The following is a 26716-nucleotide window of genomic DNA, read 5'->3' as shown; positions in this document are numbered from 1 at the left end:
ACAGAATTAATCATAACCAAATTGAACAGTCCCCTGAACCCAGTAACACTAGTCAATTGAACAGGCAGAAGTGGATTTCATTATTAAGTCAATTCACCTTATTACCTTAGGTGGAAAAATATGAACTGCAGCTATTTACACCTCCACAAAATCCTTAGAAGGAAAAACAGTGCATATATAACCTTTTCAAAGTTCAACAAATTGAATAGCCTTAACACTTATTTTAGTCTTGCAAAGAAATACTAACAAAAAATTGTAAAATTAATTTGACACTTATTTGGGCCCACTTCTTCACTTCACACGATTATCAGTCCACTTACAGATACGGGCATAGTGTAACACTAAAAAAAATTACATATATCTAGTTTCTACCACTGCACAGTCTGCAACCACTTAAAGAATCATTTAAAGTAGTACACGCAAAGGAGGGCTGCACGTATTAATAACAAGGACTTCCGAGCTGCTGAAACACTGCAGAGGCTATTCAGATTATATTAAACAGGAATCAAATTATTTTTGTAATGTAAGAAAACAAAGTACAGAAAATCAAGATACTGCCCTAACACAACTCCAAACTTTATCAAAAATGATACCCATGAGGACAAAATAATAAGTGCCCAATGTTAAGCCTGAACCGTGCATACAATACATAGTTTTGCCTACAGATGTAAAGACTGCTGTAGATGAAGGAGGTCACTGAGGCCAATGACCATAGTAATATTATGGGGTTTAGGGGACTATGAAGCTGTGTGAATGTCCAATCCAAACTCAGAGCAGGAAGTTGGGATTAAAAAAAACTGTTTCCAGGTCAGCAGGAGTTTCTAATGGTTATAAAGAGACTGACTGACTTTCTAGAGAAAAAAGGCAGGAAGAAAATGTCTTGCAACAGTACAAAGATGCTAGCCTTCAGACTCTATAGAAAAGGTGTGGTTTTGTTCCCACTGTTACTAAAAAGCAGGAATTTTAAAAAACACATGAATAAAATATCTTTTTAAAAAAATAGCAACTCCACAACATCCATTTAAATCATTATGCACTCTGAAATCTTCCCCACATTCCTTTTCGAAATAAGAAATATTATTAGACACCTACTTAAATTAGTTTCATCTTTAATTTCATGCTTTCTGTGAGATATCACGCAACCAACTAGTACTTTCTAAGATTGTAGATTTTTTTTAATTCAGTGTTATCACTACTTCATAATCAGTTATATGGATATGCCATCATAATGCAATCATAACCATTGCTCTGTAAAGAAAGGAGGGCTTTTCACTCCTCTTCCATCTTTCACTCTTCCATCACATTAGAAATGCACACATATATACCTTCAATTAAGTGCAAAGAAGGAGGTTATAAATAAAATAGAGAATAAAGATGATCATCTGAGGTTCATTTGCTGCATTACTGTCCATATGCTGCAAGAGCAGCTGTAAGTGATCAAATTGAAACAAAATTTAGATTTAAAATGATCTTATTACCCAAGTTGTTCTACTTGTCAGCAACACAAGTAGTGTTTGGTTTCCACAGCCTGCGAGAAACAAACTGCTAACTCAAGCAAATATGCATAATTTTTAGGTTTAATATACAAATGCATATTTTGAATTATGAACATGTAGTACACATCTTACCTGGCATGACAACAGCTTGCTGAGTGGCTGATTCTGTACTTAAGGAAAGGCGACCACCTTTAGCCAATCTATCACAGAAGAGGGTGATGTTCTTTTTCAGTCTGCTGGTATCTTTAGGCATGCACAGCTGGCTGCCGAGAGTCAGAGCCTGCTCCTTAGAGCTCTTTGACAAACAAGTTCTTAACAAGTAAGAAACGGCAGCATCCACAGTTTCTTCCCAACCCTGGATTAAAGAAAAGGAAATTAAATAAAATTAGGTGAACTGTAAGATGATATAGCATATTAAAAACTAAGTAACAAATCAAGGACTAAGAATTTTCCAATTATACAGATACATAAGATATAATTTGGGGGTTAATAAGTGTCATGAACACAGAGTTCTTCAGCTTGTACAAGCCAAAACTGAAAAAATCCAAATGTTCCAATATTATGATTGACAGAGAAATATATATAATTTCAGTAATAGCAATATATGGACAGTATATGACATAATGGTTAAATCCAGTAGTTGCATTAATAACAAAGCCAGAAGTTCCTGGATGCAATATTTAGAATTAAGAACAGAACTGAGATGTTAACACAAACATAATATGTAGTATATAACATTATGCTGAAGATACATCAAGCCCAATAAAAAAAAAAAAGGTATCCAATTATACATTCTTTGGAATCGTTGTCTAAGATTCTGACAATCTGCCAGTAGCACACATCATCATGACTGCAACCCAAAGCTGCAGATATCCAGTATCCATTTATCTGAGCAATTAACTTTAAGTTACAATACCCACAGCATTAGCACAGGTGTGTCAATGCTCTGATGAACTGGGACTTAGGTTTCTAACAGCATAGTGTCAAGCTGTAAACATTTATGATAAAACCAGCTTAGTAATCAGTTCAGTTACAATAAGCATCTACCTACAGAAAAGCTTTCTGGAGGAAAATCTATATTCAGTGTAATACTCAGTATACATATTTCCACAAAATGAAGTGTTTACTTTGCAAATAATACTCAGTAAAAGCAAGTTTTGAGAAGTGACAAGGCACCCTGAAAAGCACCTTTAAAAGTCAGAGCTTGTAATCTGTACTATGGTTTTCAGTGACACAAATCAAAGACATTCCTTCAAGTAAGAATCCTGGAGAGCAGCAGTATTATTTGGTATTTGTTCAAGGTTATTAGGTTAATAAGTAAAATATAATATATGTCATCGATCTCATTTATGCAGGGTGCAATGCAGAATTGACTCTTCTTGATGCATTCTGTAATTTAAATTATACTCTGTGATGAGACCCTATGATTAATCCAAGGTGTCTATAGTTAGCAAACCTGCAAGACAGTCACAAAGCCTGCTCGTGACTTTCCATGACAACCTTATAGAGCTTGGACAGAGTTAGCAGCTAATGTGAAGGGCTTTGTGGTCTGCTAATTTCAGGATTCACAACATCTCTTAGTATTCAGCTACCTGTAAGCAAGTTTTATATATGTGCTGCCTACATGTACAGAGAAGTAATATTCAATTGCTGTAGTATTAGCATCTGCTCTCTCAACTCTTCTGATTGGCTGGGACTTATTTTGGCAATAGTCTTCATTGACTTGAGAAGTTTTGAGGCTACAGTCTGGAAGCACCCAGCTCTACTGTTAAACTAACAGAAGGTAGCTCTTTACACGGCTATTACTCAGACAGAACAAAAAGATAAGTCAAGTATCTAGTTGTAGTTAATGCAAATCCAGTGTCTTCCAGTTTTTAAGCTCTTACTCGTAATGCATTCAAATCAAATTCTTGACTGAAAATGTCCAGCTGAACAGCAAAATTACCTATCTATCCAAATTTCCATGACTGCGTAAGTGTAACATTTGAAAGAATGATGATGTCAACCCTGTCGGAGTCCACTGTCAAGCAAATAAGGTTTGTGAATTTCTTTTATTGGATACATATGGCTTTTGTGAAGGCTAGGGTACTATGTTCAACACAGAGTAACAAAGGCCACTCTTCCTGACCTTGTTACTTCCTAAGAACAGGTCCAGGACAGATGCTTACTAGGGGTCATGCACATCAGTGAGAGCACAGAATTACATGCACTTCATCCTGGTCTAAACGGACACTGCTTTTAATAGTGTCCTGAAAACATGCTGTATGTGTATAAAATGTGCACATTTTGCAGAGAAACAGGATCAGCTAGTGGGGTTTTCTTAACCAACATTTGCCTTTCCTGACTTCAGAACAATGACAATATTAACCTACTCTCTTGTTTGGATTTCCCCCCCAAATAATTGTGAATTAGAAAAATCATGCCAGTCAATCAATGCTGTGGTAGCTTAGCATTTTTCAAATATTCTATAAAGAGTCCATTGGACTGTAACCCATCCACTGACCTGTGATGGTGACAGGAAATAATCCATTCCGCAGACAATTTAAAGAGGTTAATGAGCTGGTAAATGCTGTCTACATTCCCACATACTGGGCAATGAAACTTAATATGTACAAAGCACCAAAAACAGTCAAGCCAGGCACTCCTAATTATACTCATGAAAAGTAAGACAACATAAACATAAGAATCTTGAGTTTCACTAAAAGACAAAGAAACACGTGATTAACTAGTGTCAGCATACAGTAGCTGAGAAGCTGGCCAGTATATCCCTCCAAATCAGTTATATAAATGCAGGCAAAAGGAGCATTTAAATATGGAGTTTGAAATACAAGCTAACAAAAGTCAGGAAATTAAAAGTGGCTAGTATTCTGTCCTTGGCTCACACAAGTATGTTTTACTTTGTACCACAGCCTTAACATTTTCCAACCCTTGTTCTTGTATTTAATTTCCATGTAAAACTGGTTTCTCAGTAGACCATAAAATTCTCTTCTCCAATTCAAGGACTGTTGACCTAGAAAGTCCAGTCAAATCCAAAGCAGCCTTTACAATTAGTGATAGAGTACACAAAAGTTACATCTACATGAAAAAAAATGTTGATGAAAATTTGCTGAGGTGATCTTACACAACTAAGAATTAATGGCCACAAATAAGAATGCATTTGTCACAAATTTTTGTTGGTGCAAGGGGACAATTAAGGAACAAGAAAAATTCTTCACCCCTTACACAATAAAAAAGCTAAATGATGCTTGAAAATGTAACTGTTCTAGTTTATAGCCCACACTGAAGAATGATTCTAGCCATAGTTGTAATATTCACTAATAGCTCTCTACATAGTATTCTGGATATTTGTGGTCTGAAAGGCACACCTCCAAGCAAAGTCTGATACCAGTAAACCATCACCCTACGACCAGCAAGCGTTGCCATAACTGACACGACAAATGTGAGTCAAGACTCACATGAAAAGATATTAAATAATGCAAATTCTTCATAATGACTGTAGGAGCTGAAATAGATATGAAAAATACATAATTCATCAATTTAACTTTTTCATTGGGGAAGGTTTGGCTTCATATTTCATTTACATACATTTTCTCTTGTAGGTAATAGGCAGAGATTGGCACTTTCTTTTAACCAGATCATCTACACTGCAGGAGTCTAAAGACCAAATGTAGATTTGTGGTACTAGCAGGACTAAGATTACACTAGTACACATCACTTATCTTCCATATATTAAGGATCCCCAGGTGTCATGGCACATCTGAGTATGACCACGATTAATGCATTCAATCTCATTTTAGCCTAAGGTTTAATCTAGAGTATCTAATTTTAGGAAGATTAGTTGTTAAACAAGAAACCTCCAAAATTATGTTCTCTGCAGGGTAAATGACTAACCTACTATTACTCTAAAATTCTAGACAGTAAAACTAAAGGCCCATCCAGCATGTAAGAGCTCACACTGCAAATAAATTGTCGTGCTGCAGAAAGGGCACCGATCCTGTGACACCATATGGAGGAGGGGAATGCGGTGACTAGTGCCGCCTGGGAGCAGACCCTGGTAGGAGGCACAGCACTGTAGCCTGCCACTTGGCTGCAAGGCTCCACTTCCCAAGAGTTTAGCTGGCCAACAGGCAAGGTCAGCTGGATGTACACAGGGGCAGGATCAGAAAGAAGGATTTCAGTATCGTTTCTAAGATGCCCAGGACATTATTTAGGGAAAAGCATGAGACAGGGCTTAACAGTCAGGTTTGGTAAGTTTACTCATATAGTTAACTTCTTAACACATTTATACTGTATAACCGCCCACAAGCATTTTAAGTTTTTAAGATTCCCCTTGACTCATCATTCATAAATCACGGGAAGTTAACGGAGTGAAATGTGAAGTACTGGTTAAGCTAAGTTGCTCCTACTGAGGTCCAGTCAAAATCCTATCTACCTGCATGGCTCATAAGTTTACAGCGGTTGGTTTCTATTGCAAACACACAAAAGTAAAAGAACCAACGTCCGGTTCCTGAAGACACTACAGTGATTTGACTTGGAAAATGCTGAGACTTTTAACAGCTCCTACTGCAAACACCATGCTGGGATTTCTGGCAGACACAGTAGTTTTACCTCATGTTTCCCCTCAGAACAGGGGTGAACTGCTTCCAGCACAGACAAGATACAGTAAATGAGAGCCTCAAGTAGATAATAATACAGCACGTTGCTGTCACATGATTTTGAACAAATAAAAAAACAAGTAAGGATATTTTACCTACAAGTTTTACCACATGCATTTTCTATGAATGATAAAATCATTTGTTGCTTTTTAACTGGAAATCTTCAACAACTTTTACCAAGTTTTAAGCTGTATTTAAGCAGATAATTAATAAACTGAAAGTCTACCTTTCCCTATATTGTTTAATATTAGACTTTATCAAAATTTGTTCTGAGACATTGAAGATTTCGACACACAAACCACTGACTTAGGTAACAGCAAACACACATCTAGACAGCCAAGCCAAGCCTCATCTAACTTATGAACTCTGTAGATAGATTGATTTGTCTAATCATTGATAAACAGCAGGCAGTCAAATCTATGATTGCAGGGATAGCCTACGGGGCTATCTTAAACATAAAAAGGGTGGATATAAAACCTAGGTAAAGATTCTTTTAAAATATTATCAAGCCTTTTAAAATTATGACACCACTAATATTCATCAAGTTTGACCTGGACCACATTTAGCAACTAGTCATACAGCTATGCAGCTTTGTAGAAATAGCCTGAGGAGTACTTAAATCCCTATTCTGAAAAGTTAAAAATTATCATTACATTGAGTATGTATATTTACAAAAGGCTTGCTAGAGCAATCTTTGTGATTTTGTCCTGTAAGAAAAACCTGTAATAGATGTAATTAATATGTGAATTTACTTTCATATAGTTCTCAGGCTATAGAAGGAACGCACCCACATAAGCAAAGGAAAGATGGAATTGGGAAACAGAAAGGAGAGTTGGGATGTGTTGAGAATGAATGCTCAGATTTTATGAACAACACTTCCTTTCCTTTAGTACTCTGCAATTGTAAAAAATTCACATAATGCACCAGAGTTTAAATCCTACAAAGTCAAGGACGGGAGGCGAAGCATGGAAGCTGAACAGGTAGGAGTTTTTGTGAAGTTTGAAACTTCGACTAGTTCATTACATTTCATCATAACACAAGTAAAAAGGTAATTTATATTCACAGTTTTAACCAGATGACTCCAATGACTTTTCCTTAATTTTAATACAGATAAATACGGAAACTCAATTTTGCCAAGCTATTAACCTTCCCATGTTTTTCTTCTCTGGATATAAGAGATGAGCAAAGGGTTCTCTTTGAATGTAAACCCTAGGTCAATTTGTGATGCTTAATACAAGAGAAGTATATAACAGGTCAGTAAAATTAACTATTGTAACTCTCAAACTGATGGAAACATCCTTGTTATATGAAGGAAAAAAGGCAACAAAGTAGAGTGTAAATGCCAGCCCCAAAAAACATACTACTAAGCCTGGAGATTATACCTATAAGCTTTGAAAAGATACAAGATACAACATTAATTAGTTAATGATTTAGTCTGCAGAAGAAACGTGCCACAAGGCACAAAATGCCACAAGAATTTTTCATAGGGAAATGCTTAGAGAACCATAGAAACAAAAGACTGCTTAGACTGTAGCTGAGATGTGAATGTGTCTCCTGAAAGTGTGTTTATACCAAATACATCGACAGGACTGGAAGTTACTGAAATCTTTGCCATGCCTTTGACCCTGGTTCAAGAGCTTCAAGCACAAGTGCTTGCCGAAAAGTCTAATAACAAACAGTTTCAGAACCAAGTCCATTCTTATACTAGGTAAACACAGAAGAGCAGCAACTTCTCAACAAATGACTGCTAATAATATTACTGCCCACTACAACACAGTATTATTCTAAAATGGTTAGACAGTTTCATAGGTGTTTGTCTATTAGGCCACTCAGTTTTGCTTCAGTTAAATCTGCCAGTTCCTTTTAGCAAGCCAGGTAAAGTAGCTTGTGATCATCGGGGAGGAAAAATAAAATACCTCAACCACTTCACAAGACCCATAAAACCAAGAAAAAGTAGAATTAAAATAACTACTTCAACCTGTGGTTATGTTTTTTCACCTTATATTGTGCATATCCCTAAACTGCAAGTATATTGACTCATGTTTAGGACCAGAATCATCTAGAGGCACAAATGAAGCTCTGAGCAATCAGTGCTATCAGCTGAACTCTATCCTAATAGCAAGTTCTGCTACACCGCATCTAGAACACCTCAACCCACCGTGCTAGGAATATTCCTTCCCGACACCACCACACACACACCCCCCCCCAAAAAAAAACAACCACCCCCTAAAAACAACCAGTTAGCTACATCTATACAGGATAACAATTTGGTTTATTGTCTAAATAATCAGAAAACATACACAGGAACATGTTAAAGTAAATTGAAAGATGTAAAAATATTTCTTAGAACTCACTGAAAGGTATATAGTCACAGATGGACAGTTCATGCCAGGAGGATTACAAGTCTTCTATACTTTGCAAAAGATGTTAATAATTCTCTGATAAGAACCTTCTCTAAATAGGCTTAAAAACTTTGGAGGCAATCTTTTGAGCAGCAATGAAGTCATGTTGCTTAAGAAACAAGTCACATTGACCACAGAAAGCTTCTGTTTCTAGTTTAGTTAATAAAATATGAGATGAGAAGAGACTTAATTTCACTCAACCACTAACTATGGTTACTGGAATTTTTAAGCAACAAAAAAGCTTCTATTACAAAATGCAACAAAATGCTTCATGCAGATAACAGCAAAATAAGGCAACTAAGTCATACATGCCTATAAAAATCTGCACAGAGTGGCGCTTGCTGATAAATCTCTTCATAAGTTTAAAGGACATTGAAATCCTTTCAAAACACTTCACATAAGATGTCTTAGACAGGAAACTGCATCAAATACTGTATGGCTGAGCATATTCCAGGGAAAGGACGGGATGGACAACATGGGGGGGGGGGGGAGGGGTGTGAGTGTGGGTGTGTGAGTGACTGAGCGGCTGTTGGAAGGCAAGTTTGAGAACAACTGGTCTATGGAATTAACAGAATTCTAGGGATTGTGGAAAACTTAGTTGAGATCTACAAATTCATGCTATTTGTCTTAAGCGTAAGTCAGTCATTCTAATAACACATTAGTCAAACTTTAACAAGATTGTTCCTAAGTTGTGTTCATGAGCCAGACAGATACTTGATTCTGTATCTTAAGAAGTCTCTAGTAAAAAGCCTTTAAAGCCTTTACCATTATGAATATTATTCCTAAGGCAACAGCCATTTTTCAAGATGCCTATGAAATAATTTATCCTGGAGTGATAGCCAAGGCAGTTCTGAAAAATTCAAATGCAATGTGAAACATACTGCAAGAACTATGCAAAATTGATGCATGCCAAATTACGGGAATTCTTACAGCCGTTAACTCAGGAATTTGCCTGGCTATATCTTCTTTCTTGATTTTAGTCACAATAATGATTTCATCAGCTCTCAAAAATGCTAGAATACTTGGAAGTTCACCTTACTGAATAACAACTTTGGCATTTATGCTTATCCAAACCACCAAAGAGGTTTCTATATCTGAAAGGACTGCATATGCTAATTCACCAGAAACACCAGCCATGTGTCTCAATGCTATGCTTTTAGTGATTAAAAAAATTACCTCATTGTTTCACATACAAATAAAAAAATACCACGTTGTTACAATCCACAAAGCCAGGGCTACTGACTGAACTGGTAGTCTCTAACACAGACATAGACCAGTAACAAATTTTGCCAGGATTTCACTGTGCTATCAGTCATCCTAACTCATATTGTTCAAGCATATTCTGCATTTCTGACCTATTTGTCTTTAACTGGAGATAACAGCCACAGCAGCCATGAAGACTGCATACAGCATTTGCCTGTATTGCCAAAAATGGAGCTGACAAACTTTTCTTGTCAGTGTCCCTGAAAAATTACTGCTAAACCTGAACTGATTGGCATTTAGGAGACCTTTTGAACAGAATCTGAATAAAATTAAAGAAAAAGATAAGCAAATAGACTCTATATCTATATAGAGCTCAATGCAGTAAAATATTACTGAAGTCTTAATGTATTAAACTTGGAACAGTCAAGAAACTGTCTTTTTTAAGATGCACGTGACTTGGTTGAAGAATTATCCTTGTAGTAATCTAAAACCAGTTTTCTTCAACATAGTGCATTAAAAAAGCTAGTAACAGGTTATTCCAGAATCTTGTACAACTCACTTTTGTAACTTGCCCTGCCCCTACCCCCCACCCCCCCAAAAAGCCCAACCCAAAAGCAAACTTCCACATATTTAAGTAACAAAAACCTAAGTAACAAAAAATGGAATACCTAGAAAGCAGGGAAATGGTAAAATCCTACAGACTAGTGGAATGCCTGATGAAAATCCAGACAAATGAGTCAAGCTTAAATACATTCCAAATCCATCAAGTGCCTAAAAGGGACATTTGTAGTGAGAACACAATAGAAAAAACACCAACTGAAATTCTTATACTAATCCTGCTCTCTCTAAAATGAAGAAAACTACTACAATATATAGTTCTAGAATAATAGCTCAAAACAGTAGATTAATCAATTTCATTTTTATCCAAGGAAATAATTTTAGACAGAAAAACATCCTTATTTGTGAGACGGTACTCTGAAGTCTGAAACTATTGTCAAGAGCTACATTATAGACATTTAAAACTCATTAAGGATTTGGGCTTAACATACTTACCTACTCCAAACAAATTACAATTTACTTAAAACACAAGGGATAGAAAACAAATGCAAAACCTGAGGAAGTACAAGGTGATATCTTGGTAACTCTGACCACAACATGTCATCTCCTGAACAATATGGTTCTGTAGGGAACCTGATACAACAGATATTTAAGGTATAAAAGATTAAAGAGTCTATGAACAAACAGAGGAGTAGAGAAAAGAATCAAGAATTATACAGGAAACTGTATCAGATCTTTTTACAATGTTTATTGAACTAGTCTGAGTATAGCACAACAGATCTGTGCAGAGCTATTTAACAATAATTATTCATGCTAGCAACTATTTTCAAGCTACTTCAGAGCATCTAATTCAAATATTAGTATCTCAGATTTTGAGGTAGCAGATTGCAAAAAAACCTATTTGTGAATAAGTTGGGGTGTTTTTAAAAAGTCTGTCACAGATGCTTGGTAAACATATATTGATGTCCCTGCCAATGGCAGGGAGGCTGGACTAGATGATCTTTAAAGTTCCCTTCCAACCCAAACCATTCTGTGATTGATAACCTATGGCAACTTCACCTGAGAGAAAGCTGTATGACAGATTCTTTCCTGAAAAGTACACTTGCCATCTAAAAGTTTATTCTTTCTCTGGTATTTTTGTCCTCTGAAACACAATTCACAAACCACTGAGCACTTCTGCACTAACCATAAGACTTATATTTTTTGGAGGATTCTATTCTATAGACAGTTAACTTTAAATCAAGATTTGCCAAGACCTCCTTCTATAATGTCTTCAAGTATGGAAGGAAAGCTGAAAATGCACATGGCTTAGAAATCAAAACAGTGTTTTTAAACTATCTTACAGAATATGTATTATTTCTCTTTTAGGAACGGTGCTCCTAAACTACTTATTTTACCAAGGAGCTTCTGGAAAAATCATATTGTAGAAGAGTAGTATCAAGGCCGTGGGTGTTTCAAGAATCTAGCAAATTGAGCATTACTAAACAAAGGTTCTGAAAGCTGCATTCCATTATAGTGATCATTCAAGTTTTTAATACATTTTTCAAGCTCACAGAAACAAATTATGATTATTAGCAGTTGCAGGGTTTTGTGTATTAATGAAACAACTAATAACACAATTACAGAGTATCACCGGTAAGAAAGCAGAACTCCTCCAGGTGGGGATCATAGTCATAATAGTTCTACAGCTGCCTAACTCTTCCATGCTTTTGAGTTTAGTAACTTTGTCTCAGGAAAGTGCATACTTCAACAAAACATGATCTATCAGGATGAGGTTTATTAGCTCTTGCATTAAAATGTGATTAATCTCTGATTATTGCAGCCAGATTTCCACACAGGCTGCATCCTTTAGGATCAGATGTCCTTCATTTGCACAGAAGAACTTTCAAAACTGGGTTAGAATTAGATCAAATAGTTTTCATCTTGACAAGTAATGTATCTATATTGCCCAAAGCTTCTTTCAAATTGTCTGCTATCTCAAAATCAGAGCAATACAGAGTATGTCCTAACCCATTTCTTATTATTTTTATTCTGGACAGCTGTGAAAATTATTAAGATTTTTAAGGCAGAGTGGGTGAGAAGCAGAGAAGGGGAAACATTCCTCAAGAGATAGATTCTAAGTAACTAATTATACAGTTAGTCCTCTAGTAATGCTTGTTTGTGGTAATACAAATACATCCTGTCTGGAATCGTGGAAGTTCACACACATCAGGGGTTTCTGTAGAAGCCATTCCTGAATCCTGAATTTTTGAGGTTTTTTTGTCAACTTAATTTTCTTCTTAGCCTGACTTCTTACAGCCATTGATCCCTTTCTGGGAACTGATGAAAGAAATCCTTGTACGCACTACATGAACCAAGTGCTTTGGCTTCTTTGTTGCCAGCTTCAGAGGTCCGTTATTTTGCTTTTTAACACTGAAATTAATCTAACACGTCATCTTTATTTTCCTCAAGAACTTTTCACCAGTTAGCTGGGAAAACTGAGTGGCTATTTGGGTTTTGTAGATGCTGTCAAAGCTGTCTGCAGACATGCAAACACATCAGGAGTCCTGCATCTTACTGAACGATGCTATACATCCAACAGTAGGTCTGCCACACGTGAGGTCTGTAACTTCAATGAAGTTCAGCAAGATAGTTTTTGATACAAGGAAGAGGAATCAGACCTTGTTATACTTGGTCTGGAGAAAAAAGTAGATAAAACATATGCTAAAGAAAGCTTCTTGAGACATCTCACTGCATCTCAGCCCGTGTTTTATTTTCATATCAGTGATACACTTGGGGAGGAACTTTTTCTTCTCTTACTACAATATCCTTTATTGGGTTACCAATATAAGATGGTATGAAAGCCTGACAAATGAGTTTGTGTTTCCAAAAGCTGTGAAATATGGAACCACGTCCACTCTAATATTTTAGCTCTGAAAAGAACATAACGAGAAAAAAATTGTTTCCGACTTAAATTCTCACAGTATTTTAGATTTACTCACTATTAACTTCAGACTCAGCTCTATTACTTGAAATTGTGGAATTTCTATTCTTCAAAAATTCACAGGTGAGGACAAGGAGGATAGTGGCAAACTGGACTTGCACGTTTATGGATAGGCAATTTTCAAACTTATGCTAGAATTCTTAGGGTTTTGCTTAAGACAGTAGCTTGAGATCATTAACTCCTCCATTGTTTGTACAGCTTTGTCTTACGACCTGTTTTACTTTTGAGGTATCAAAACCATATTTCTGCTATATCAACCTCTCACTTCCAGGAGACAATGGCAGAAATACATTATGCAATCTTTGTGTTCCTTTGATTTGAACTGGCCTGTCCTAATGTCAAGCAAGTCTATCACCACCTGCGCAGATCTGAGAGAATACTTGTATATCATTCTTACTCTTGGAATTAAGACAAAGCATCTTACCATCAACTAGAAGGAAAAACTTATACCTGAAAAAAACAGCTACTGTGAAAATCATAGTAAAAAAGCCAGTGATTTCTTTTCTAGGATCTTTTAACAAGATGAAAGATTCACATGAAGTCTTCTCACGCTACATAGCAATATCTTTCTTAATTCAGTAGACAGATTATACAACACCACAATATCTATAGTTATCTAGTAAAGATGAAAAAAATGCTACATTACAATTGCAATTTAGAACCAAGAACCATCAACAACTTCAGAACCAAAAGCAATAATACTGAAACTCTTTTTCCTCCCACATCCAAGAAAAAAGATTGGACGGTTTGGTGATCAGATCTTTATATACCCTCCAAAAAACACTTCTGACTGTCAGATCTGAGGGAAAGGATGAATTTAGCTGTATATCATTAAGTCACATGTTCAATATAAATAGCGAACTTCATAAAATGATTGGGAATATCTCTTATCTTATTTTCTCAGAAAATACCATGTTACATGGTTGGCTTTTTAAAATCAGGTACTAATACAGCATTACCATATTTAGAATAAAAGTATCATAGCTTTGAACTGATGTGAGAGAATCAGAAAATAAGATGAACAAGTAAATATGCAACTTTTCAGTATATAAACCCTGTCCTAATATGTAATATAAAGGCCATACACTAATGAAGCTGAAACTGCAAAGTCTTCTCAGTATATAAATAATTCCAGTGGAATTCTACAATCAATCATAAATCACATTATATTTCTAATACACTAGTACAATACTTTTCAATACATAGCAAGAGTCTGCAGATATTTCAATTAGGACACAATATTAAGAGAATTCTCCACTGACAATCAGCTGCTTTAAAAGAAACCAAAAAATGAGTGTCATTGATTATATACATTGAGTGTAAAAATCTTTTGGTGAATAACATTGCCATAATCACTCTTGTCATTAAGCAGTTTAGATGATAACTGATCTGACTCCTGCTACGCAGCACATATTCAGTAATTACTACTACACTAAAATATTTCAGCTTGTCCTTGTACTTGAACTAGGTAGATTACGCTACCCTAACAAAGAGGAAGTCTAGAGGTTCCCATCACAATAGTATATAGAGAAACATGTCTGATACCAGAAACTTATTTAATCTATTAAAGTGTACACCTCTTGGGACAACTGCAATACTTTGTAGGGCATCCAAGTTAGTTTTAAAGGAGGTAACATATGCTGGAGGCAAACTAATCACACAACAGAACACAGTTCTGCCTTAACTAATTTACACCAAGAAAGAAGTTCCCCAAGTAGGTTTCTGCTTACAACAGAGACAACCCACTGAAGATTAACTTCAGTATCTCTAATACTGGCAGAGTAAATAAGGTGATTGCTCAAGTTAATTACAAAACTAATTCTCAAAACTTTTTCAAAAGATACATCTAACCAACAGATAAGTCAGATTCTCCATCAGCACAAGGTTTATACCAAAGCTGAATACTTGTTCTGAGTTTGATACAAGTTTCAAGGAATAAAATTAAACAAGACAAGAATACAACAATTCTTTCTGTCCTTAGAACTTTTACAATTCATAATGCACATCAAAACCTGTTTCTGCATTATTTTCTGCCATTAATTTTATGTCATCTGGAAGAAAAAGAGGAAGTTTTCTTTTTTGAAAAGCATTATTATTACCAACCACCAGAAGTGAGCCTTTTAAAAAAAATGAAAAAAAACCCCACCTTATGTCCCTTTCTTACCAGCCACCACAAAAACTGAAAATGACAAAAGAATTTGAAAATACAGCTAGGTATAGCTGCTTCTGCCAGTATTTTGAAGTGAGAAGCATACAAATAAAGATATATTATAGATTTTCATTAATACACAAACTTTTAAGAGAACCACACTAAGCCTTTCTTTCTCAGACCAACAAAACTTTGGCACTTCACTACCCACAGAATTCACTGTGATGAATCACATGAATTCAGCTGCAGATGGAGATCGCTAGACAGTGGTGCAACTTGCCTCAAACTTGCTACATTTGTCACAACCCACTGTCTTCTCGGTAAACAAAATTAACTGCATTAAAAGAATGATTCACAAACATTCAAAGGAACTGATAGTCCTTAAAGTAGTGGTGAGGCCACTGCCTTGCTCTTTAAATTCTCTCTTTTCCCCAAACTACTTAGCACAAACATTTGATTTTTCATTTCTAGACATTATAAAATTGACAAGTAATCAATCAGTTTGAAACCCTGCTTTTAATGGATCACAAATGAAAGTAAAGTAGAAAGGTTACATACACATCAATTTGCAGTAACGTAGTGGCTTTACAACCTCGTGTCCTTGTCTCCATCTACTCCAGCTGTCTCTGGTGTACTCTGGTTCTCTTGAAAACAGGCTAGAAGGCAGAGTGCTGAGCAAGAGAGTCTAACTTCCATATCAAAACATAAAACCAAAGAGGGCTGGTACTTAAGCCATGCTCTTACTCCTCTTATTCTCCAGCTGGGTCACATACACATGCCTGAGCAAAGGACACTGACAGGATCCAGGCACCGCTACATTTTTAACTTACTGCCCTCATGCTGGACCTTCCCTGCCCAGGGAGGAGTAGGACTCTCATTCCTTCACCTTCATCTTTCCTTCACTTGACAATCTTATGTTGCCCTGAACGAAAACTAAACTTCAGACTGAGGCTGATCTTTTTTACTAAAAAATTATCTTTTCAGCAGGAAAAACTTAAAGCTCCTTCCTTTTGTTTTGGAGATTAAAGGTTTAAAAACCACTAGCTATTTTTGGCACACAAACACACACACCAGTTCTGCTGGACTTAGGTGCTGGACTGTACCAGAAAAACCTTTCTGAATGGTTCTGTTCCATGGCCTTGATTTGAATTGGAGGAAGGCTTGGTTACTAGTTTTGATTTTTGAAAAAAAAAAAAAAAAAAAAAAAAAAAGATAGTTAACATCATTTAATGTGTTGTATTTTTCCCAACTGGAAAAAAAAAAGGCAACAATTTTCACATGCTTATCCCTCTAAGGCTACTTATTTTCTTCTGTATTATCCATCTTGTTTCTAGAAAGGAGGAGGCAGAAAACCAAAAATAATGTATCTGCTATAAATTTGTCTGTTCACAGAAATGAAGAATACAACTTGGAAGTATGTATGCAAAAGTATGGAAAACTGGCTCCAAGTTACAAGTTGTCACTGCCCACCACCTTGGTTTTTTTGTTGGTTTCCTGGGTTTGGGGCTTTTTAAATTTTGTTTAAAAAATAAACTATTTTATAATATATTTTATAAAATAAAATGTTTTATATTTCATCCTATTTTAACATATTTCAGTGTGTTACATAGTTGGGGCTTTCTATTTAAAAGGTGGTTCAAACTACAAGCAAAGAATAAAAAAAATATAAGACACCAAAAATAATTCCAGATGTATTTTACTGTGATGAAGACCTAGGTTGGATTCTTCTCTAACTCATTACAAGAATTAGTGAAAAGTGACAATTTCAACTAAATTCTAAGAATTAGGTCTCATAAAAATTACTCTTATCAAAGATGTAATTATTAGCTCAAAGCTTCAAAAGTACTAAACATAACTGGAAAAATTCATGAGCAAGTTGGCTACTGTCAGTCGTTACAGAATTAAGACTCCTGGAATTACAGAAACAACCTTATCTTTAATCTTGAGAACTTTCACTCGGTAAAGGATTCTTCATATAAAAGGGTATTTTCTACATTACTCCAGAACTCTACAGTGAAACCCACTTGCTATCATGCATAAAACCCAGCAAGAAAAGACTACCTAGTTTTTCCCAAGTGACTGATCTTTTCTTTTTCTGGTGATTTACATTCAGATCATGTTCTTACAGAAAGCACAGACACTTTTGATAGTAACTCCTGACTCTTACTAGGCACTTCATGATATTCTTCTGAAACCACCTCTTTTTCATCGTTGCCTTAAAGTATATTTTTCTACTTTATCTAATCAACACTGTAAAGTAGTAAATTTATACTCACTAACTTCAGTTAATTACACCACATCAGAATCACTTAAAACTATGCATTTCACCCTCAGGCATTTTATTCTTCCAAATGACAACTTCAGTAAGAAATTCAGATCGAATACAGACATTTACTTAATTGTTGTGATTCCAAACACAAATGAAGGAGATGAAAATGTACTTGCACGATGCCAGTTTATAGCTGTTACTAGTAACTATAGTATCACAAATTTGACTATAAAAAGAAAGGGATTATTATGAGCAGTGAAGCACCCATACATCATTTGGTCATATCATGAGAACTATGAAATTACTTATTCTTCAATAAAGTTACTATCGATAGTGATACTGCCAAGGGCCCTCTATCAGTCCTAAAATTAGAAAGTCAGTATTGACAGACATTTTTTCTCTTTGTGATATCTTCAACAAAGAAAGCATTAATAGCTTAACAACCATATGAGACACCAGTCAATCCAGAAGCCATGCAACCTTTGTATCAAAACTATCCCGTGAAGCATAAATGCTTTGAACCCTTTAAATTAGCCCAGACAAATTCTCTCTTTTCCCAAAAGGATTTCCTATTGTAAACATATGCTTTATCACCATCTCAGCATTAACTCGGTTTTGTAAAGTATAATCACTGAAAATCATCCCTTACAATGTTCCTTGCTTTTTTCATTTTCCAGACTTTATAGTACCTCAAATTATTGTCACTCCCTGTTATAAGCCAGTAACAAGTGTGCTAGTCTTGCAGAACTTTCAGCTCTCCTGAAACAAGTGAATTGCATAATAAAAACTCAGATACATCTCAATACTATTAAAGCATTCATGCATTCTTTTGTCTCCAAAAGCATTCTAAAATAGTTTTCTACCATATATTTCAACAGATGGCAAAACATAGGACTCAAAACCAGTATAGGTTTTAAGGTATTGTTTGCATGGAGCGGTAACATTATGCTCTGAAATACTGACAATATATACTTCTCTAATTTGAATATGGGCTTCATTTTCATCCCACAGTAACAAAGTACATTGGACTTTCTTAATGCTTTCGTTAGCAGAAGGGTTAGCTCATTTATCTCACTGGTCAAAAGCTGAGACTTGAGAGATCTCATTCCATTTCTGCTGTGCAGAATTCATGAAAGAATCATGGAAAAAGGGAATGCCCTTGTGTTTTCAATACTAAACAAGAGCAACCTTTTAGTCGCTTTAATCAAAACAATACTATTTAGGTGCTGGTTAGAAATTTACTGCAGGAAATAAAAAATAATGCCAAATATCTGTTATTCGCAAAAAATATGGAAGTTAACAGTATTAATTCTGCTATATCTTTGTAGACAGGAAAAACCAAATTTTACATATTCTTAGACAAAAGTTTGCAGAAACAGAAACCATTTAGTAGTCTGAGAAAAACTGGTGACAATGGGAACACAAAATACCACTTCGATAATTGTTAAATATCTAACTGAAGTGATTGCCAGGTCTAGAAAACAAGATGCGATCTGTTCTAAACGGAATGGCATGCATGAGAATAATGTTAATGTTATGGTCAGAGAAGCATTTCTTTTTATGGTAACAGTATATTCTAAACATTTCCTTTTTATTAAAAAAACACTTCCATAGTTTAATGCTCACAAGGCAGAAAATGTTCTGGACATGTAGACTGCATCTAAACTGTCTTCTAGCACATTCTCTCCAAATAAAATTACAACAAACCATTGTGCAGAATTGTTTGAAGAGTAAATAAAAATTCTTTGGAGTACTTTCTTTCACCAGCGTTCTACTCAACTGCTTGCAAGGAAACCTGAAGCCTAGCTAGGAGCTTCTGTCTGTAAATATCATTGGTATGTCAGAAGATTTCCCCCCTTCCTTGCCTAAACTTCTCCTTAAATTACATTCAAATTTTTGTGGTACCATAAGAACTTCAATATGGCACGTATTTCAGTATTTTAGTATTTTGAAAAGGTTTCATTTCCATTTCCACCTCCAGTTATTGTTGGTTTACATTTTTCATCCCGGCTGCTCTGCAGGATGTTTATCCTGACAATATTTATGTGAGGTCTTATAGCTTAACATGGAATAATGTTAACTACTGTATCAAAACCACATCGAGATATATACTGAAGTGATATCCTGTATTATATGATACGCAACAGATTTCACCATGTTTTATCAAAGCACGTGTCAAAGCAGTGCAATTCCTAACAGCAAAATAAAAGCGAGTCATGCAAAAAACGGTTGGTTGGGCTTTTATGAGATTCACATGAACTTTCTTTCAATTCTATTCATGGGAATGCACACTCCTCAGTTGTGCAACTTCATTTTTCAAGTTTAAATGAGGACAAAATCCAAACCAAATCTCAGCAAAATTGTTTTGCTTTGCCTGCTATCGGTCAACATCATACAAAATGCCAAAATGCTTTTCCCCAGACCAGGTAGAAATTGCAGATGATCCTAGATTCACTTGAAACCCAGTACAAGCTTCTAAAAAAGCCACAAACCATTCTAAGTATTCTAGATATGTACCAAAATCTGGATTCACCATATATTGCAAAAAAACCCTGAGCAGAGTGTAAAGAATAAAATTAATATGTACTTAGATAATTCTTATTTTTTATTCTATAGAAGTAATTTATTGCAGTATACTTCATAGTTCAGATACCTGAAAGAAACCATTGAGATATATTAATGTCAGTTCATTTTTCTTCTAACTGTGGCATGCTATCTTTAAGTATTTTGTTCCAGAACCCAGTAAGGCAGCTGGACTTTAAACTAACTGGAGATTGACTCTAGTTGTTTTAGAACATTCCTTAATTCAACTAAAGCAGTGTTTAGGTGGGGACCTCAGGTGAGGATAGAATACAGCACTATATTTACAGACCACTCTCCAAATTTTGTACACAGTCTCACATAGTCGCACTCACTAAATCAGAGCAGAATTTTCAAGATATCTACACAATAAAGGACTATCTAGAACATGGTTTGGAGAACACAAGTACATTATCTATTCACAGTATTTTCTTCATATAACTTTCATCCATTACAAAACCAATTTGCAAACACTGAAGACAAATCACGGCAAATGCTTAATAGATCAAATATACTGTATTACTGTGTGTACATGTCCACATTTTATAGTTCTATTGGAATGTGTGCGTGTGAGTACACATGTATGTATATTAGGTAGCATTTATATTAGAGTCTTCAAAAAAAATGGGGCTATTCTGTTTGTGCTAACAACTGGAAAGAAGCTAAAACCAGCTAAACTTATGTGAGAACTCCAAATTGGCTTGGTAAGGAAGGATTAAGTAGAAATTAAATGGTATCACCCATACCTTCCAATGAAGCACTCCATAACCTACTTCTACTTCCCCACTTTCCCATGAAATCAATGTAATTTGCATCAAACATCATAAACAAGGTTTATGCCAAGGACATTTCAGTAAAAGGGAGATCCAGCACTGCTGGCAGAGTTGCATCATTTCTGGAATGGAGTGGTTAAATTGGGTTAAATGGTTAAATTTTTCTTTCCCCTACTTCAACAGTCTGATCAGCCCTGGAGAATAGGACTGTTATAATAGCATTAGGTTATCTGTGGGTTCTAGGATCCTAAAGGTCTTTTCCAACCTAAGTGATTCTATGAATAAGGTTATTAAATCACTTCAGAGGACAGTCTTCAACAAAGTACATGGGGAAATATGTAAATGTAAGCACTTAAAGCTCTGTCAACAAGTATTTTTCAAGCAGCTCTTGCAGGTTCTTACCAGCTCTTGCGTATCTTCTGCTAATGGCAAAAACGTAGCTTCCAGAATAGCAACTTGATCAGCACTGAGCTTCTGCCACAGACTAATCAGCATAATAACCAGATGGGTGGCACTTTTCAACTTTGTGAATGCCCGGAACATGTTGGCTTGGTTTTCTTCTGCTGCATCTGCTAAAGCTATTACCTGCAAAAATTACAAACGTCTGTTAAGTATAATTTTACCATCCATGAACACTCAACACTGAAATTACCTTTGGCACACTCTTGTTTTCCTTTAGAAGATCCTGAGGAATTCCACAATTCCATAAACACAAACCACAGAGTATTAAATGAGTTATCATTTATCTACATTTTTCTTTTGCATACCCAAGGCAATTTCAAGTCCATAAAGCAACAGTATTTATCTCTCTAGTACAATCAACATAGAAAGGATTCTGTTTAGAGCAGATTCTTCAGGCATTCCTGAAACTGATCCCCATCATATCACATAATACCTGATAACAAACTAACTTCCAGGTTAATACCACACAAGACACTAATCCCTATATGATCAGCAAGCCTACAGTATTAATCAAAAACAGTACACTTGATTTATGCAGTTAAAAATGCAGTACATAATTATTACCATACAAACATAACTGCCATCTATTATTTTATTAACTTTCGGGTCTCTCCATGTTTTGCACTAGTTGCTTCAGCTTTTATGCCACAATGTAAACACTGTGGATCATATATATGAAGGCAATACCACATCAACTGCCAGACATTATGAAAGAACTTTCAAAATAAAATGGAAGATTCCCTTCTAAGATGGTAAGATAATTTTGCTGAGTAATTCAAGACGGGGAAAAACAGAAGAGCTATTGTATGATATCCTACTCAGTTTAGAAATAACTTGTAATTGTATATAATATTGTCCACTCAGCATTACAAAAATTGGTATCTTGAAAAATATTGCTATAAATGCCTTCCTTCTTGAAATAGAATGTTTAGACATTTTCCATCACTGGTGAAAAATGAAGATGGCCGTGATTTCAATATGCAATTGGTATAATTTCAGTATGACAAGAGATTTTCCACAGGATTTGCAATTAATTACTTCAACTAAAGGTAAGAAACAAAGGTTAGGGGTTTATCCTGAGGGAGCACAATTTGCAAGACCTGTTCTCATGAATTGCTACTACATCTTCATGTTGCCTGAATAATAATAATTGGCTTACAGCAGCACTGATTATCTCCATTGTCATTTAAATCAACACAAAGCACCTCTCAACCACTTTCTCCTTCTGTTTATTTATCTGCAAAATAGCATAACAGTGCTTGACTGGAGTTGTGAAAAGCCTCAAGAAATGCAGTTAAAGTGTAATTAGTATTACAACAGAATTTACAAATTAAAACTTGCAGAGCTTGATCCATTAACATTTGGCAACAGCAGGAAAACGAAAATACTATACGATGCATCTTCAGCCGGGAAACAAAGCCAACCAGCTGTTAGCATTTCACAGAGGAAAACTATTTTTAATCTCCCACACTGGCATTAGACATGTGTGTGTGTTCCCTCCAAGCTCCCATGTGACTGGGAAGATAAAGAAAACAGAATTTTAGGGAACTATAAATAAGAAACATTTCAAACAAAACGTGTTGATAGCTTTTGTTTTAGATTTTAAAATGTAATGTTTCCAAATAAAATAGAGAACCCACAGGACACTCATGAGTCCAAACACTACATAAATTAGAGCCAAGTAACAAAACAAAAAGTAAAAAAGCCCAGCTAACTATGCAAAGGAGAAGTGAGAAATTAATCCCAAATAGTGAAAACCAACATGACATACTTCGGTTAGAGGAGAGTAATAGTCACAGACATGTCACCTGATGTAATCTTGCCCGCATTCATTTTGCTCAGTCCAAAGCCCTGATGTTCTTCATGCCTCGTGTTTTAAGCAAGGTGGAGTCCCATACTGCAGTCACTTTTGAATGGTTATGGATGACAAAGCTACATGACAAACACAACACTACATAGTACCCTACATCACTTGCATCTATCCACTGTAACCAGTAATTGTATGCACTATACAGCTTCATCTTTCTGAGGAAACAAGCAACAACAGTAAAGTTCTCCTCAGTCCAACAGAATCCTTCAAATGTCTAATCACCTTTCCTGTCCAATATACATTTGAGAATTTTGGGAAGAAAAATATGCTAAGGTTAATGTCATCAGTGTGTTAAATTCGTCAGTATGCTTCCTATAACATCATTACTGGGTGGGATAGTGCAATGGACAAATCCATAATTCCTGGAATTTGGATTAAAGGCAAGATCATTGTATCCTGTTATGGATAATGATCAGGCAATATCAATTTTGCTGAAGCAGCAGGCAAATACAGTCACACTTGCGTGACAGCTACCTGAAACCCACTTACACAACAAGGGTAAAGGACACCTAGACTGAGTCATTAATGAATTCCTAGGTGGTCTCTCACTCTGTGCTATATGTCAATTTACACTATACTGTATACCTCAGAGGCATAAATCACATAAAGAGAACTAAATGACATGACCTTCTACCTTAAGGATCGTTAATTTCAGAATTTGCCTTCTTTCCATTTTACAACCATTTACAACAAAGGAGATGCTTACCTTTTCTTAGGCTATAGATGTAACACAAACATCCCAGTACTCCCAGACAATACCTAATGTACCAAGCCTATAAGCTATTTTGAAAGCAGCTTCACAAAAATCCCTTAAAAGTACAACCGTTAAAATAGTTTATCCTTGGTACAAAATTCTACAGTTCTAACGCACAATAATACAAGACAAATATTATACCAGTGAGAGGTCTACGTTTCTGAAGGAGAGGTGCAGTCTTGGAGTGTTGCAGGTTACTAAAACATACAGCAATTAAATCTTTATGTGACTGCATATATACAAGTTCTACTTTACACTTGCAGAGAAACAGAGGAGAAAAAAAAGCATTTCTAAGTACTAACTATACTCTTAATAGATGAAGAAGTGACCTAATATAGCTTTCTGAAATCTGGAAGATCCAGGATAACACAATACAAATTACCATACAATAATGTAGGCACACACAGACATTGTAGTTTTAAAAAAGCCAGAAAAAAAAAAAAAAACAGACAGAAAAAAGGTTGTCAAAACAGCACCCTTTGAGATACGCTGAGAACCGAAAGCCAAAGCAATAAAGCAGCTGGAAGAGACTAAAGATACTTTGACAATACATAGTTCCACAGTAAATACTTAAAATGAGGGGAAAAAAAAGAAATCTTTCCTCACAGAGCAACATTATTCTAAACATCTGCCAGGACATCAGCTATAAATTTTAGAAGTGTTCTGTGGCTCTTCATTCAAACACTTGCAGAATTTAAGGATGAATAAGTTCTAAAAACTTTCACATATCTAATTATTTTCTTTTCACATGAATATTATCTCAATTGTATTTTGTAACAGTTGAGCAAAATAAAGAATCCATACCCTTTGCAAACTGAAATCCTAGTCTCTTTAGACTCTTCATGGTTTCTCCATGATTTCCCAACTGTATCTTCAACTCTTACAGTAGTTGTTCAATTTGCCTAGTTACGTTTTATCATCTTTCTAAACAGATGTAAGAAAAAAAAGAAAAAAAAAAGGAAATCTCCCTGTTTTACTATTTCACAGGGTAGGTGGAAAAACACATTGCAACTGGCAGTGCCAAGTGTAAGTTAGATGCAAAAAGTTTAGAACTGGAAACCGTCAAGTAAAAAATCAGTCTATATTGCAAGGACCATCAGTGCCTATTTAAGATTTTTCTTTCTCCCTCTTTAATATTACAAAACTTTCAAAGAAAAAAAACCCTAAAAATAAGTTTTTTAAACTTTCTAAAAGCAATGGAAGAAAGGAAAGTGGCTGATACAGGAAAAATTTAACAGGTACTGGAATGGGTTAAAAGTACAATAATTAAATATATATTTTTACAACTAATCAGAACTTGCTCTTCATTTACATTTTTTTTAATTTAAATTTTTCTGACCAAATTCTTGCTGTGTTCCAATACCAATACACTTACCTATAGCAAAGCAGAGGTCAGTTAAGTTATTAATGAAAGCATGTTGTAAAAGGAAAATGAGAAAACTATTCTCTAAATCAAGATAATATTTAAAACTTTTAGTAAATTTCATATTCACAGCTGTAAATGTAGAGCTGAAATCCAAAAATATTTTTATAATCTTGAGAAGTTCACCCCTCAATGCTATTACCAGCATCTGACTGCGATAATTTCCAAGCATAGAACATTTCTCATGTTTTCAGCCTCAAGTGTTCAAGCAGAAAGATTTCTCTCCATGCTTATTTCATTGCTAAGCAGACCTTACAAGCTGTCAAGCATTTGAAAACTTCAAATTAATGGTTTTAAAAACAATCAGATTTCTCCATTATTAGTGCTTACTTCACAATATTTTCAGGGCATTGTTTAACATCCAGCAATAACTTCAAAATTACTAATCCCTCTTGAAAAAGGCTTGCAACATACTCATTCTTGTATATTCAGGCAAGTTCCTTGGGGCAATAATGAACTTCACTCTCCCAGGCTTATTCCAATAATACAAAAAAATACAAGTACATTTCCAAAAATACAAAATGCCTTCTTATTAGCTGGCTAGGAAGTTGAAGAAAACTTCAAACAATAAAGGGCAAGAAATTAGTATGAATTTCCAAGAAACTTTCTTTTGAGTTGTTAGTATATTTTTTTGGAGCGCCTAACACCATTGGGACGGAAGACTCTCATAGGTTTAAGCCATATTCTAAAATGGAGAACAGAAAATGTGACTGACAATTTGTTTTTCTTTTTTGAAAACAGCCAAGAAAAACATAATTGTCCATAACATGCTTAATGCGAAACAAAGTTTCACCACAGCTGAAACTTTAGCCAACTAGTCTTATTCTCACCTAGTTCCATCACACTGGGTTCAGCTTCTGGTAAATTTGAAGTACCTTCAATTTTAGCACAAATCAAGTTTAAAGAGAGCAGTTTAGCATTTATGGAATACAGAATCTCTTTACATTTCATCCATAGCACTTCAGAGCAAGTTTTCTATGTAAAATTTGATAAAAGATGAAACATGTAAAAAGGTGAACATCAGAAATGTAATTATTCTGAAATGGACACAGGGATTATGAATTCTCAAGATTATTAAGTACTCCACAGTAAATTAACCCATAATCAAAGCTTTTATACTTGGTTTCAGAAAAGCCATT

The 26716-nt window shown here is 35.3% G+C and overlaps 1 protein-coding gene across 2 annotated transcripts in view; it reads right to left on the bottom strand.

Annotated features, from left to right (window-relative positions):
• BBS9 (Bardet-Biedl syndrome 9) overlaps positions 1-26716 on the bottom strand; it is a 311284-nt gene that overhangs the window by 154784 nt on the left and 129784 nt on the right. For both annotated transcript variants that reach the window (XM_037382871.1, XM_037382872.1), the window contains 2 exons: positions 21471-21653; positions 1629-1851 (listed from right to left, as the gene is read on the bottom strand). In XM_037382871.1, the coding sequence (XP_037238768.1) occupies positions 1629-1851; positions 21471-21653 (406 nt within the window). The remainder of the gene's footprint in view (positions 1-1628; positions 1852-21470; positions 21654-26716) is intronic.

Source organism: Falco rusticolus, chromosome 4 (genome assembly GCF_015220075.1).
Source record: "Falco rusticolus isolate bFalRus1 chromosome 4, bFalRus1.pri, whole genome shotgun sequence".
NCBI classification, from domain to species: Eukaryota; Metazoa; Chordata; class Aves; order Falconiformes; family Falconidae; genus Falco; species Falco rusticolus.
This window is presented reverse-complemented; position numbering and strand designations above follow the sequence as displayed.